Source organism: Lepidochelys kempii, chromosome 2 (genome assembly GCF_965140265.1).
Source record: "Lepidochelys kempii isolate rLepKem1 chromosome 2, rLepKem1.hap2, whole genome shotgun sequence".
In the NCBI taxonomy this organism is placed as follows: Eukaryota; Metazoa; Chordata; order Testudines; family Cheloniidae; genus Lepidochelys; species Lepidochelys kempii.
In genome coordinates, this window is record NC_133257.1 from 57,709,748 (window position 1) to 57,722,151 (window position 12,404).

At 43.3% G+C, this 12,404-nt stretch overlaps 1 protein-coding gene across 2 annotated transcripts in view; it reads left to right on the forward strand.

Annotated features, from left to right (window-relative positions):
* Window positions 1-3,098: 3,098 nt before the first annotated feature.
* Window positions 3,099-12,404, forward strand: part of SBSPON (somatomedin B and thrombospondin type 1 domain containing) — a 51,503-nt gene continuing 42,197 nt past the window's right edge. Inside the window, exon 1 of one of the 2 annotated variants that reach the window (XM_073330845.1) lies at window positions 3,099-3,937. In XM_073330845.1, coding sequence (XP_073186946.1) covers window positions 3,706-3,937 — 232 coding nt within the window. In that variant the 5' untranslated portion in view covers window positions 3,099-3,705. The remainder of the gene's footprint in view (window positions 3,938-12,404) is intronic. The other variant, XM_073330844.1, reaches the window with a different exon arrangement.

Here is a 12,404-nt window from a genome sequence, read left to right on the forward strand (position 1 = left end):
ACTTAACATTAAGAACTTCTCCCAGATGCAAATGGCCCTCTGAGTTTTCTTGACATTTCCTTTTTCCAAGTGTTATGAGACAGAGGTGCATAGTAGTGCTAGATAGTTACTGAGTTTGGGAAATATATGGCTTACAGTGAATTTTGAAGAAGACACAGTAAATTATTGCCCAGAGAGGGGTTAGGTTAGTTTTTTTTTAAAATATCCAATATTGAAACACAAGTTGGATCTATTCTGCTTTCATAGCAGTAAGAATAAAAAAACCCGCAATTTAAGACAATAGAATTATATTGGTGTGAAACTGGCAAAAGATTAGAATGATACTCACATGCACTATTCACATTTTATAGGAACTGATTGAAAAACATACTTTGGTTTATTTTATTTCTTACTGCAACATAGTAATTAAAACATGTTCTAGGTTAAAAGTAAGCTTGGCAGAATTCAATTTTTTTAATATAATTCTGATGGATAATATTGATGTTTATCTTTAATATTTTTTTTATCAATTTAAATGTTCACAGTTGCAGGGAATTATGGGGGGGGTCAGACAATAATTATTTTATGATAGTAGATGTTGAGATTCAAAAAGTTAAAGCTTTATACAATTAGAACACAAATTGTCAACATCATATGTCAAAATATACAGAGTAAAGAGCCTTACATTAAATTCTAATAAGTTCTGAAGCAGCATTTTTCTTACTTTGCCAATCTGTACATTTCTACTATTATCAATGGAAATATTTTTTCATTGGTTTGTGTCTGCATGATGACATTAATGTTTACTGCCATTTCTCAATAAAAGTCTAAGCCTAGTTAACACACATGTAAGTTATCAGGAAACTGATTTTTGATTAGCAAAGGCTAAACCACTGTAAAAGAAATGAAAAAAATGTATCAATGTAAAAATAACTTAACTCAGGGATAGATTGTGGCTTTGCCAAAAATCCTGAATGAGGGGCAGTGCCTATTTGTGAGTGTCACAATACGATCTTTGGTTCCGCCCTTACTCCTGGGGTTGGAAAGAAACTTACTGGAATCCAGCCCTTACCCTGGTGGAATTTGGACTGAATTTGGCTCATAATATTCACTTATTTATGTAATGACAATAATTAATACTTTGGTATTTAAAAAATGAAGCACTCAAAGTTAACTACAGTACTTCCTATTTCCAGTGACCAGATGGATGCATTATCCACTAAGATACCACTGCTGTTTGGAATGAGTCTTCTCATTCCTTTAATCATCACTTTCTTTTCTGGTTGCTTAGAAGAATGATGTACCTTAATTCTCCCAATAGAAGATTTAAAATAAAACTATATGCTTTTCAGGCTTCTCTTGTTTTTCCCCAGACTGGTATAGATCTAATTCTGTATTTAGCCTTAAAAATTTCCATTGAGATTAATCTGTCTTTTAATCATACCTTTTTAATTTTATTTCAACCCTACATCAGGCACAGAAATCTGTAACTAATGCAGATAACTTTTAAAGTTCCATTTATACAGGTTATTCCACCTTGGAATAAAAAGCTTTGCTGATGCTCTTCCTTTCAAGTGAAATCATAGGAATAATATTAAACTAAAGGAAAAACCCAAGGAAGGGGGCAATCCTGACCTCACCCTGATATTTTGGAAATGCAGCCCCTGGTTGGGCATCATTCTCCTCTTGCCTACCCAATCTCCATTGGAAGTAAACTATTAACTCACACCACTCTATTGACTTGCACCACTTTTACACTGGTCAAGCTTTTTTGACTTTATAGGAGTTACTTCTCATTTTGACTGGTTTAACTGAGCAGAATCAGGCCTCCTGAATTTAAGTAACATTTTAACTATAAAAGTGGTGATGAAAATCAACTGGGAGAAATTTAAAGTTCAGACTAACATTCAGTTGGTACAAGTCGCTTAAGTGTTGGAGCATATATGGTAGATAATAGGGCTCTGAAGTGATTAAAAAAATTAATCACGATTAATCACGCAATAAAAAAAATTAATCGTGATTAATCGTGTGATTAATTGCACTGTTAAACAATAATAGAATACATTTTATTTAAATGTTTTTGGATGTTTTCTACATTGCCAAATATATTGATTTCAATTACAACACAGAATACAAAGTGTACAGTGCTCACTTTATATTTATTTTTGATTACAAGTATTTGCACTGTAAAAAACCAAAATAAATAGTATTTTTTAATTCACCTAATACACGTACTGTAGTGCAATCTCTTTATCATCCAAGTTGAACTTACAAATGTAGAATTTTGTACCCAAAAAAACTGCATTCAAAAATAAAACAATGTAAAACTTTAGAGCCTGCAAGTCCACTCAGTCCTACTTCTTGTTCAGCCAATCGCTCAGACAAAGAAGTTTGGTTACATTTTCAGGAGATAATGCTGCCCGCTTCTTGTTTAGAATGTCAACAATTACAATTTCTTTTGTTTTTCCCCCAGTAACCTCCTTTTATTTTATTTATTTATTTATTTATTTATAAATAAATACTCCTTAGCCTGTTAATTGTGCCCTGTCCTCAGAAATTTTCTTAAGACAACAAACCATTGACTCCTCCACAGGCAATTTCCATTTGCCAGATCTACAAAAACAAACAAATAACTACATGGAGACAATGTTTTAGACAAGAGCAACTTTTCACAGCGGAGTTACACCTCCTGGAAAGTATGGCATTTATGAACAGAAAGCCTCACAAGCTCACGGTGGTACAAAGGGCTCCAACTAACACTTTACTGGGCTGCCATGCCAGTGCAGGAAGAGTTTGCCAGTGGTGGCTATGGGAGCAGTGTGAGGCCCTCTGTCCGTTTGGGTCCAAATCCTGAGGGCGTTTCTCATTCTCCACTCAGTCAGGCTTCTAATGAATCGGAGAGCTCTGCCTGTAAGGACTTCAGGAGCTGTCCTCCAATGTAACTCACTCTCTAGCTTGCAATCTTGAACCAGGTTGGGGCCCAGCGCTTACTTTGTGTGTTGGGCCTCAAGCAATTGTTTTATTTTCCTAACTGTCTGGCAAACCCCGCGGTGCTGGGATTATGAACTGCCAGGTCTAGGGACTCAGCCCTGGCAAGAATTCATCACTGCCAGGGCCACTTCAGGAGCATTTGGGGCGGTCCCTGAGGAAAGCTGGTCAGCCAGACCTGGGGGGCTGCAATGGCTCCTGCCTGGTTGACAGAAGGAACAGGGAAGCGGCGCCAGCAGCCTTGCCTCTCTGGCCGGCAGCCAGTCACATTCCTTGCTGTGCCCTAGGAGCATGGAGCCAGCCCGGGATGACAGCGCGAGCCCCCACCCGCCCCGCATTCCTCAGGGCAGGCCAGGGGGTGCTGCCCGCGCGGGCTGCAGGGAGACGCAGCGCGAGCCCCAGAGGTCCCGCCGGGGCGGTGGTGGGGAAGCTGCGGGTCACTGACGAGCTCCCGGGCATGTCCCCAGCGCCCCGGGCCCTGCCCTGCTCCCGCGCGCGCTCCCTGCCCGCCGTCTGACCCTCCCGCGCTGGGCTTGGCGGATCCCGTCCCCGAGGCGCGTCTCGGCGGAGCCTTTAGGGCCACCCGGCGACCTGGCGATGACTCAGTGCGGCCCGCCGGGCTGGGGGAGCCGCGCCGGGATGCTGCAGCCGGCGGCCTAGTGCGGGAGGCGGTCGCTAGGGCCCGCCGCTCAGCCGGGCGAAGCAGCTGGAGCGTCTGAATCTGCTGAGGGCGAAGCAATGAGCGCGAGGGCCCTGGCGAGTGTCCTTTGGATGGTGCTGCTGGCGCCGTGGAGACTCTGGCACCGGGCTGATGCGGGCTGCTCCGAAGAGAGAAGATGCTGCCCTGGCCGGGACCCAAGCTGCGCCAGCACCGGCTGGAGGATGGACAGAGTCTATGGGACCTGTTTCTGTGATGAAGCCTGCAGGCTCACTGGGGACTGCTGCTATGATTACTCGCAGGCATGCCCAGGTAGGTCAGTCAGCACCCAACCCCGGCATAGGGCAGGCAAGTGCAGGCAGCTGGGGTTTGATAGCTATCAGCTATTCATGCTCCCAATGCTGCTCAGTACAATAACTGTACCCCTTCTACCTGCATTTCCTTCCAAGTGAGTAGCAGTAGAGTAAGCCCGTTTTCTTCCCATTCTTACAGGGTGCGAGTCACAATAGAATAAAGAATGCAAAGAAGTGACTCAAAGTGACCAGTTATTTCTTACGGTGCAGGGGTGCAGCTCAGAGAAACAAACTTCCATTCCTTTGCAAAGTTTAGTCCAGGAGAGGTACTGCATTGGCGTTATTGTTTATGATGATGTAAAGATAGTATAAAAATGATGGAAGGATAATAAGAACATTTTTTGTTGCATCTTGGTGGCTTATGCACTTGAAGTTCCACCTGATTTTTTGTTTGTTTGTTGCTTGTTTGTATTAGGGAATGGGCATAAGATGATGTGAACGAGGCTCTGACTTTTCCTTAGAATGCAAAACACGGTGGGGCAAATTCAGCATTGGTGTCACTCACCCTCAATCTGTGAAGTGACAGGGATGGATTTGGCCCAGTGTGAACATAGCAGCTAGGAGTTGCATTAAGCAGAAAAGTGAGACTGAAGAATCTTTTCACCTATCCCTCCACACAGCATTGGATGTGTATTCCGATTCTGGTTCAACAGTAGTTGCTGTGCCTGGAATTTGCCTGCCCACTTTTATGTACCCCATAAAATGCTATGGATCTTATTTTTAAGCCATAGTCTAAATTCTCTCCTGCTGTAAAGGAGTTACAATGAGGATGTAGGACCACAAAGCTAATGGAGTCACCCCAGAGATAAATTTGCTCCAATATGTTTTGTTGGGCTGACTGGTGATGCTGTCTAGCTTAGTTACTTATAGAGCTCACATCACCTAGTATCTGAGTGCCTTACAATAATGTTTAATGTATTTATCCTCCCAACACCATTGTGAGGAAGGGCAGTGTTATTATCTCCATTTTATGGCTGGGAAACTGAGGCACAGAGAGTAAGTGATTTGCCTAAGGCCTCACAGGAAGTCTGTGGTAGAGCAGGAACTTGAACCCAGGTCACCTAAGTCCTAGGCTTGTGCCCTAATCACCAAACCAGCCTTTCTTTACTCCGAAACCTACCAGAGAAGAAACAGTCGCAAGAAGGTATAACACAGAATGCATCAACTGCAGTTTTAAAAGATGGTATAATTACATGTAATGTCAGGCTGGAAAAACAGTGGGTGGAACATCAACAAATCGACGTCTGTGGTCATTGCACTTGCTCAAGAAAACAAATTGAGCTGTTTATGCACAACTTCGACAGGAGCAATCATGTAAAGACACTGAATCAACATTAAAAGAGTTAAAATCCGGTTAAAAACTTCCATGAGGCCCAAAAAGAGAAATGAGCTGATTCTAGCTATGTGATTTCTCCATGTATGTATGACCTCTTGGGCAATATATGTTTAAAATTCAGGTATACTTTGAAAAGGGACTCAGTAAAAATAGCGTTGTGGGGTTCCATGTTTAAGGTGCTCATTAAGATTTAGTCTTGGATTAAGCCGGTATTTTTAACTCACATATCACCAGTTACATACAAAGTGTCTGCATTTGGAACTTAAGTTTATAGTTCTGTTGATGATGCACGAACCAGAATGGAATCCAGCTCACTGTACCATAGCTGTACAGGCTCTGCAGAGCTAGCAAAAACAGAAAATAGTAAACTTCTACTTTTGTCCCTCAAACTGCTGGGACTCAAGGAAGAGATCTGTTGGATAACAATGTGCCATTTTTCTAAAGTCACTTTTCATACTATGATTGCACTGCAGTGATGCATTATTTGAAGCTCATGGAGAGAACATGGGTGGAGAGCAGTAACAGACCATATACAGAGAGGAAAGAAGCAACTAGCACATGAAAAAAAGGAACTGGAAATTTGGTTGCAAATTCTGTTGCTCTTGTAGGTGGCTGTTACTCAAGAGGATCTAGTAACTGCTACTTTCTATCTATAGGCCAATTACATAAATTACAGAATTTATAAAGCCTTAGCTTTATATGAGGAAGGGAACCCTTTTGTGTCCATAGATGTGAAGTTGGAGGTTCTGCCACATCCATGTCCTCCCCTTCCATAAACCCCACAGGGCAGCATGATGGGAGAGGAAGCATTGGGGAAATACACATTGTCCATCTCCTCCTGCCTCTCCCCCATCACAAGGAAACTCACCAAAAAGCATGCATTCACTTTTTGTGGTGTCCCTCTGTGCAACGGCACCCTCTCTTTTAATGAAACAGTAGAGTCCATACTAGCAGAAAACTGGGACAAAGGGAGGCCAGGCAGGGATCTTGGGGGATTCAGCAGTTATGGGGTGAAGCCCCTGTTCATTTTAAGAAGAGGAACAGGGGCCAGACCCCACCTCCTTGATGGAATGAGTTGGAGGAATCCCCTCCTCTAGAATGCCTAACATGAGGGATTTCCCACAGGTAGGCGCAGTCTGGCCATAAGCTAAAAGACCTGGAACTGAAGAGACCAAAATGGGAGAATGTAGCTTAATCTTCACAAAGTTAAAGAGAACCTCTGAAAAGCTTCCATGGAAATAGTTTGAAGACATTATGAGCTACTGTTTGAGGGCTTCAGAGGGAGAGACTTGCTAGGAACGTAATATAGGATGACCCTGCTTACTGAAAGCATCCCTGGAAACTAGTAGAGGAACACAATATACTTGGAGTACAAGTATCTGTAAAGTCCTGGAGAGAGAAGAAAGATGAAGATGGCTAACAAAAATTGGCTGTGAGCTAACAAAAGGCCCTGATCTTGAGAGATGCTGTTTGCCTGCAACTCCCAATTAACTCAGGAGCCAGGCATGCAGAAGCATCGACAAGTCTCATTTGAAGAGGGCAGATAACTACAAACTCAGGCCAGAAAGTGCAACTATAAAACAAATTTAATTGAGCTCATCTTTTCAATAAAAAGAAAAGGAGGACTTGTGGCACCTTAGAGACTAACCAATTTATTTGAACATAAGCTTTCGTGAGCTACAGCTCACTTCATCGGTGCCACAAGTACTCCTTTTCTTTTTGCGAATACAGACTAACAGGGCTGCTACTCTGAAACCCATCTTTTCAATGTGAATGCTCAGAAATACTCTACAACTCCAACAAACACTGTACTGTGTTTTACTTTTCAAAAATCCAAATATTATTTCAGTGGAAGTTTGTATCATCCTCAACAGTCTAGGGCTAGGAAGACATTACATTTTGCAAATCAATAAACTTATCTGTACTTGATTAGTTACGCATGCATGTGTGCACACACACATTTAGAAACACTGAGATATATGCACAAGAAACAGCGTCAGCAAGATGGTTCTGAGTAGTTCAGAAGTTTTGAAACCACCCAAAATGGCATTAAAATCAAGAAAATAGATTGAAATATCGCGAGCATCCCTTTGTATGGATGCGCAAAGGTTGAAAGCAAAGAACCTGAAGTTAGAATGCTTTCAGGAGAGGAATGGGGTAGAGGTAATTTGGGGGAATTCCTATCATGTATAGCACTTTTGTCATCCCACCCAACATCTATGTTTTAAGCTATAGCATTTTTGTCATTCCATCCCTGTCAGCACTGCAAATTTCTGATTCTACTGGACAAAGTACTTTGGGAATTACAGAAATAGTTAAAATGCCCACCATCTTCGAATCTGCGTAATTAACAATATATTAAGACGTACAAAAGCACTGCCCTGAAATAACAGTAAAGGTGAGTGAGAAACCAGAGAAAGAAAGGCCATTCTAAAGCTGCCAAGTCAAGTGTTAAGGTCTGTTGTACCTAGACATTGTATCACGCCTGGTACTCTATAAAGAGCTGCTCTGGTATGGTGTGGGCTGCAAAACCTATGTACAGGGATTTTTAAATTAATTTCCAGATGTAAGCAGTGTCAGGATGAGCTCCACCCTGACATCTGGTGGTGAGGTGTGGCAAGTTGTGGAAAAGAACTTCAGGGGCCGATCTCATTTGCATAGGCACACCCACCACGCCTAGAATGAGACCATAGCTGCCCAAATGGTCACTTTGGCTGCTGTGGGATCCCCAGTGTCTCTGTTATTGGGGCAGGAAGAATAAATTGTTATTACCCTGATTATGGGAACTGTGCTTGGAACTGTACGTGGCCTTTTGTTATGATGGAGGGATTCACCATCAACTAAGTAGCACTCGCTAGGCAAGGGTCATGGGTTCCAAAACTGTGTGAATGGAGAGAGGTTGGGGACAAGTAGTAATACTTGGTGGCATGGGCCCCTTGGTGAGGGCCTTACGTGCTAATTGCACTTCCTCCTCTCTCCACTGTGGAATATCAGAGCTAATTTTGATTTCATTAGAAGTCTAGTTATAGGCTGCTGAGCTCACTTTGGGCTGACAGTGCACCAGCACTGGGGCTCCCCTACTACAAGCTGAATTCACCTAAGAGCTGAAATCACTGAGTGTTGTGTTAAGTAGTGGGGGAGCCTGAAGATATATTGTGGAGCAGTTTGCAGGACGGCTGGTGAAGCAGTTCGACGCAGAGCAGTGTGTGGATGGCAGGAGCTGCTTGTGGGCCGTGGAGCTGAGCGAAGGAGTTCGTGGGGCGGCTGGTGGAGCGGAGTGCAGCTGAGCGAAGGATGTTTGTGGGGTGGCTGGCGGAGCGGAGTGCAGCTGAGCGAAGGAGTTTGTGGGGCGGCTGGCGGAGCGGAGCGCCGCTATGGAGCTATGGGGCGGTCAGCTTCAGATTATGTAAGGTGCCTCTTACCCCCGTCCCATTTCCACGCAGGTTGGGAGGTAAAGCTCTGCAGATAAACTTTCGAACTCTGGGGCTGCCCTGACCAGGGACAGAGACTTTTGGGGCATTGGACTTTTGGGACTTTGGGTGATTTGGGGTTGCTGGACTCAAGAACCAAAGGGAAAGGGGCATGCCCCAATTTGCCTGGGGTGGGTTTTTTTTTGCTCATGGGTTGTGTTAGGAATCCTGTTGGTGGTGTTTCCCCAACATAATGCCACATTGTTTCTCTCTGTTATTAAAAGGCTTTTGCTACACTCAGACTATGTGCTTGCGAGAGGGGAAGTATTGCCTCTTGGAGGCGCCCAGCGGGAGTGGTATATATTTGTCCCAGGTCACTGGGTGGGGGCTCGAGCCGGTTTGCATTGTGTTATTGGAATGGAACCCCTAGATATTGAACCCGGCCCTTGTTGCTGCCAACTCTGATGGGCAGAAGGGTTACACATACAGTGTTAACAATGCTGAAAGGATGTTTGGTTGAGAAGCAGCACTTTACACAGAGCTGTGCACTGGGGCAGCAGAGTGTTCACCAGGATTTGGGCACAGTGTCAACCAGACCCCTGTCAGGGACACACAAAAGTAGTTAAGGCTGGTTGAGGGAGGGGTGGGGCCAGGGCACCCTCATAAAGCACATCTCCTGGGTAGCCTCCTCCACTAGCAAGTTAAAATTACCCTAGTCTGGTGGATGGCAGCCCATGGAACCCCAGGAGAATCAGGTGGTTACTGGAGAGCACAAAAGGCAACATCTGGGCCTTGTGGAAGACAGATAGACAGACGGACACAATGAAGAGACTAATACATTTCACTCTCCACCTCCCCCAGTTCTCCCCATTTTCTGTTACTTAAAGAATCGTTGAGACCCTGAAATACTTCTGTGAATGAACATCTTGATTCTCTGTCTGCATTAGCAATGATAACTAATAGATTTAGGTCAGAGCTCATGCGTTGCAAGATGTTTTCTAAATAAGCTTTATAACTTTCTTCAGCAAAGGAGCACAGAAGGGAGTAAATACTGTCTGGGATTTTGATAGCCATTAATGACCTCATAAATGTTATTAATGAGCTTTTTACGATGACAACATAGAACAGCAATGGAGACTAAAGTGGGAGTAAGGTCTGCACTTGTGACTATATAGTGCTATATGAAAAGAGGTGCTGGACAAGATTAATATAAATTAAGCTGTAAATCTTCCCCGTGTCTCAACATGATCCAGAACATGTGGTGTACACTGTGTACATGTGGTGTACACTGAAGGGAAAATGTAGATGGATGGGGAAAAATTAATTTAACCACTATTGGAATAAGGGCTACATTTCAAAATAATTCAAAGTGAATCTGAGGCACAGTGCCCAATAACTGTAACATGATTTATATTTTGTTCCTTAAACACCATATTGAAAAGCTATCTGTAAAGGATTAGAAAAAGAAAAGCAAAATATGATTAATATCTGAAAATGACATGCAGACAAAATTAAAACTTTACACAAACTTAAGAGATTTCCAAATCAGTAATAAACTATAATGATAATATGCTCACCATTATGTTTTATAATAGTTACTGAGCTGGAATTCCAGTTACACAACACTGAATACTATTTTATTGAGAAAATAACAGCACCAGAAAACTTGACATTGATATTTGATGATGTTTTGGGAGGAAACATGATCTAGTGGATAGGTTGCAAGACCCCAGTGGAGTTAAAAGACCTGGGTTCTAATTCCAGTTGCACCAATGGCCCAAGGTGACCTTGGGCAAGGCACTTCACTTCTCTGTGCCTCTGTTTCCCTGCCTACCTTTTGTCCACCTTTTTATTTGGACTGTAAGATCACTGGGGCAGAGACTGTTTCTCGCTATGTGTTTGTACTTAGCACAACAGGGCCCTGATCTCAGATGGGACCAGAAGATGCTATCATAATACCAACATATACATGTAAAAGAACATTTTAAAAAATTGGCTGTGAGTGAAGTCTAGATGTAGGTTGTAAGGAAACTGAGACGTTAATGGCTCTGGAACTGTCACTACAGAATGATTAGAAAAAAGGAAAAATAGCTCCTATGTGGTACCATAGTATAAGTTTTGCAATTTTTAATGAAAGGGCTAAATTCTAACCTTGGATGTATGTATGCAGTTCCCATAGGACTTGGTGCTTTGATGTGAAATGAATACTAATTGCATTAAAAAAAATCCCAGAGAAAGAAAATTAATACTGAAGATGGGTCTGATCCTAAGCCCAGGGAAGTCAACGGGAATCTTTCCATTGACTTCCATGGGCTTTGGATCAGGTTGTGTGAGGAAAAAATTACAGTATCCTGTATCCTAAATACAGAAAATATTGTAAGGGCAATAACGATTCTAACAGACAGATATTCTTTTGTACTTAGTACATTCCATTCCCTTTTCATATACAGGTGTAGAGAGTCTTACCCCGTGGCCTGTGCATGACCCCATGGACAAACTCTCTGCTTGTCACGTATGCCTTATAGGCTTTTTGTACTGCATTCATTTGCCTAGGAAAAAAAAAGATTGATGCCTAACGTTAAAGCAATTAAGATTCTGTTAAACACCTACTACACAGGACATGACATTTTGAGCTATGTTTCAGAGTAGCAGCCGTGTTAGTCTGTATCTGCAAAAAGAACTGGAGTACTTGTGGCACCTTAGAGACTAACAAATTTATTAGAGCATAAGCTTTCGTGGGCTACAGCCCACTTCATCGGATGCATAGAATGGAACATATAGTAAGAAGATATATACATACATACAGAGAAGGTGGAAGTTGCCATACAAACTGTAAGAGGCTAATTAATTAAGGTGAGCTATTATCAGCAGGAGAAAAAAACTTTTGTAGTGATAATCAAGGTGGCCCATTTAGACAGTTGACAAGAAGGTGTGAGGATACTTAACATAGGGAAATAGATTCAATATATGTAATGACCCAGCCACTCCCAGTCTCTATTCAAACCCAAGTTAATGGTATCTAGTTTGCATATTAATTCAAGCTCAGCAGTTTCTCATTGGAGTCTGTTTTTGAAGCTTTTCTATTGCAAAATTGTCACCCTTAAATCTTTTACTGAGTGGCCAGAGAGGTTGAAGTGTTCTCCTACTGGTTTTTGAATGTTATGATTCCTGATGTCAGATTTGTGTCCATTTATTCTTTTGAGTAGAGACTGTTTGGTTTGGCCAAAGTACATGGCAGAGGGGCATTGCTGGCACATGACGGCATATATCCAGTGGTGAGCTGCCAAAATCTTAACAACCGGTTCCCTATAAAAAGTTCTGATTTAAGGGATGTGCCTCTGTCCTGCCCCCTCCCACCGCCCCCCAGGCTCCATCGTGCCCCCCCAGGCTCTGTCCTCCCCCCCTGCCCCCCCAGGCTCCCTCCTGCCCCCCCATCTCTCCAGGCTCTGTCCTGCCCCCTCCCGCCCCCTCAGGCTTTGTCGTGCCCCCCGGCCCTCCCCAGGCCCATTCTCCATCCCAGGTGCTTGCTGGTGGTGCAGGCGTCCTGCAGCCCTTGCATCAGTGGGGTCGCTCCTGGCATGTGGGGTGGCAGCTCCCTGCAGGGAAAGGCTGCCGTCTGCCCGACTCCCCACCGCGGGATGTGAGCGTCCCCGAGTGATGGAGGTCTGACAGCCCCACAG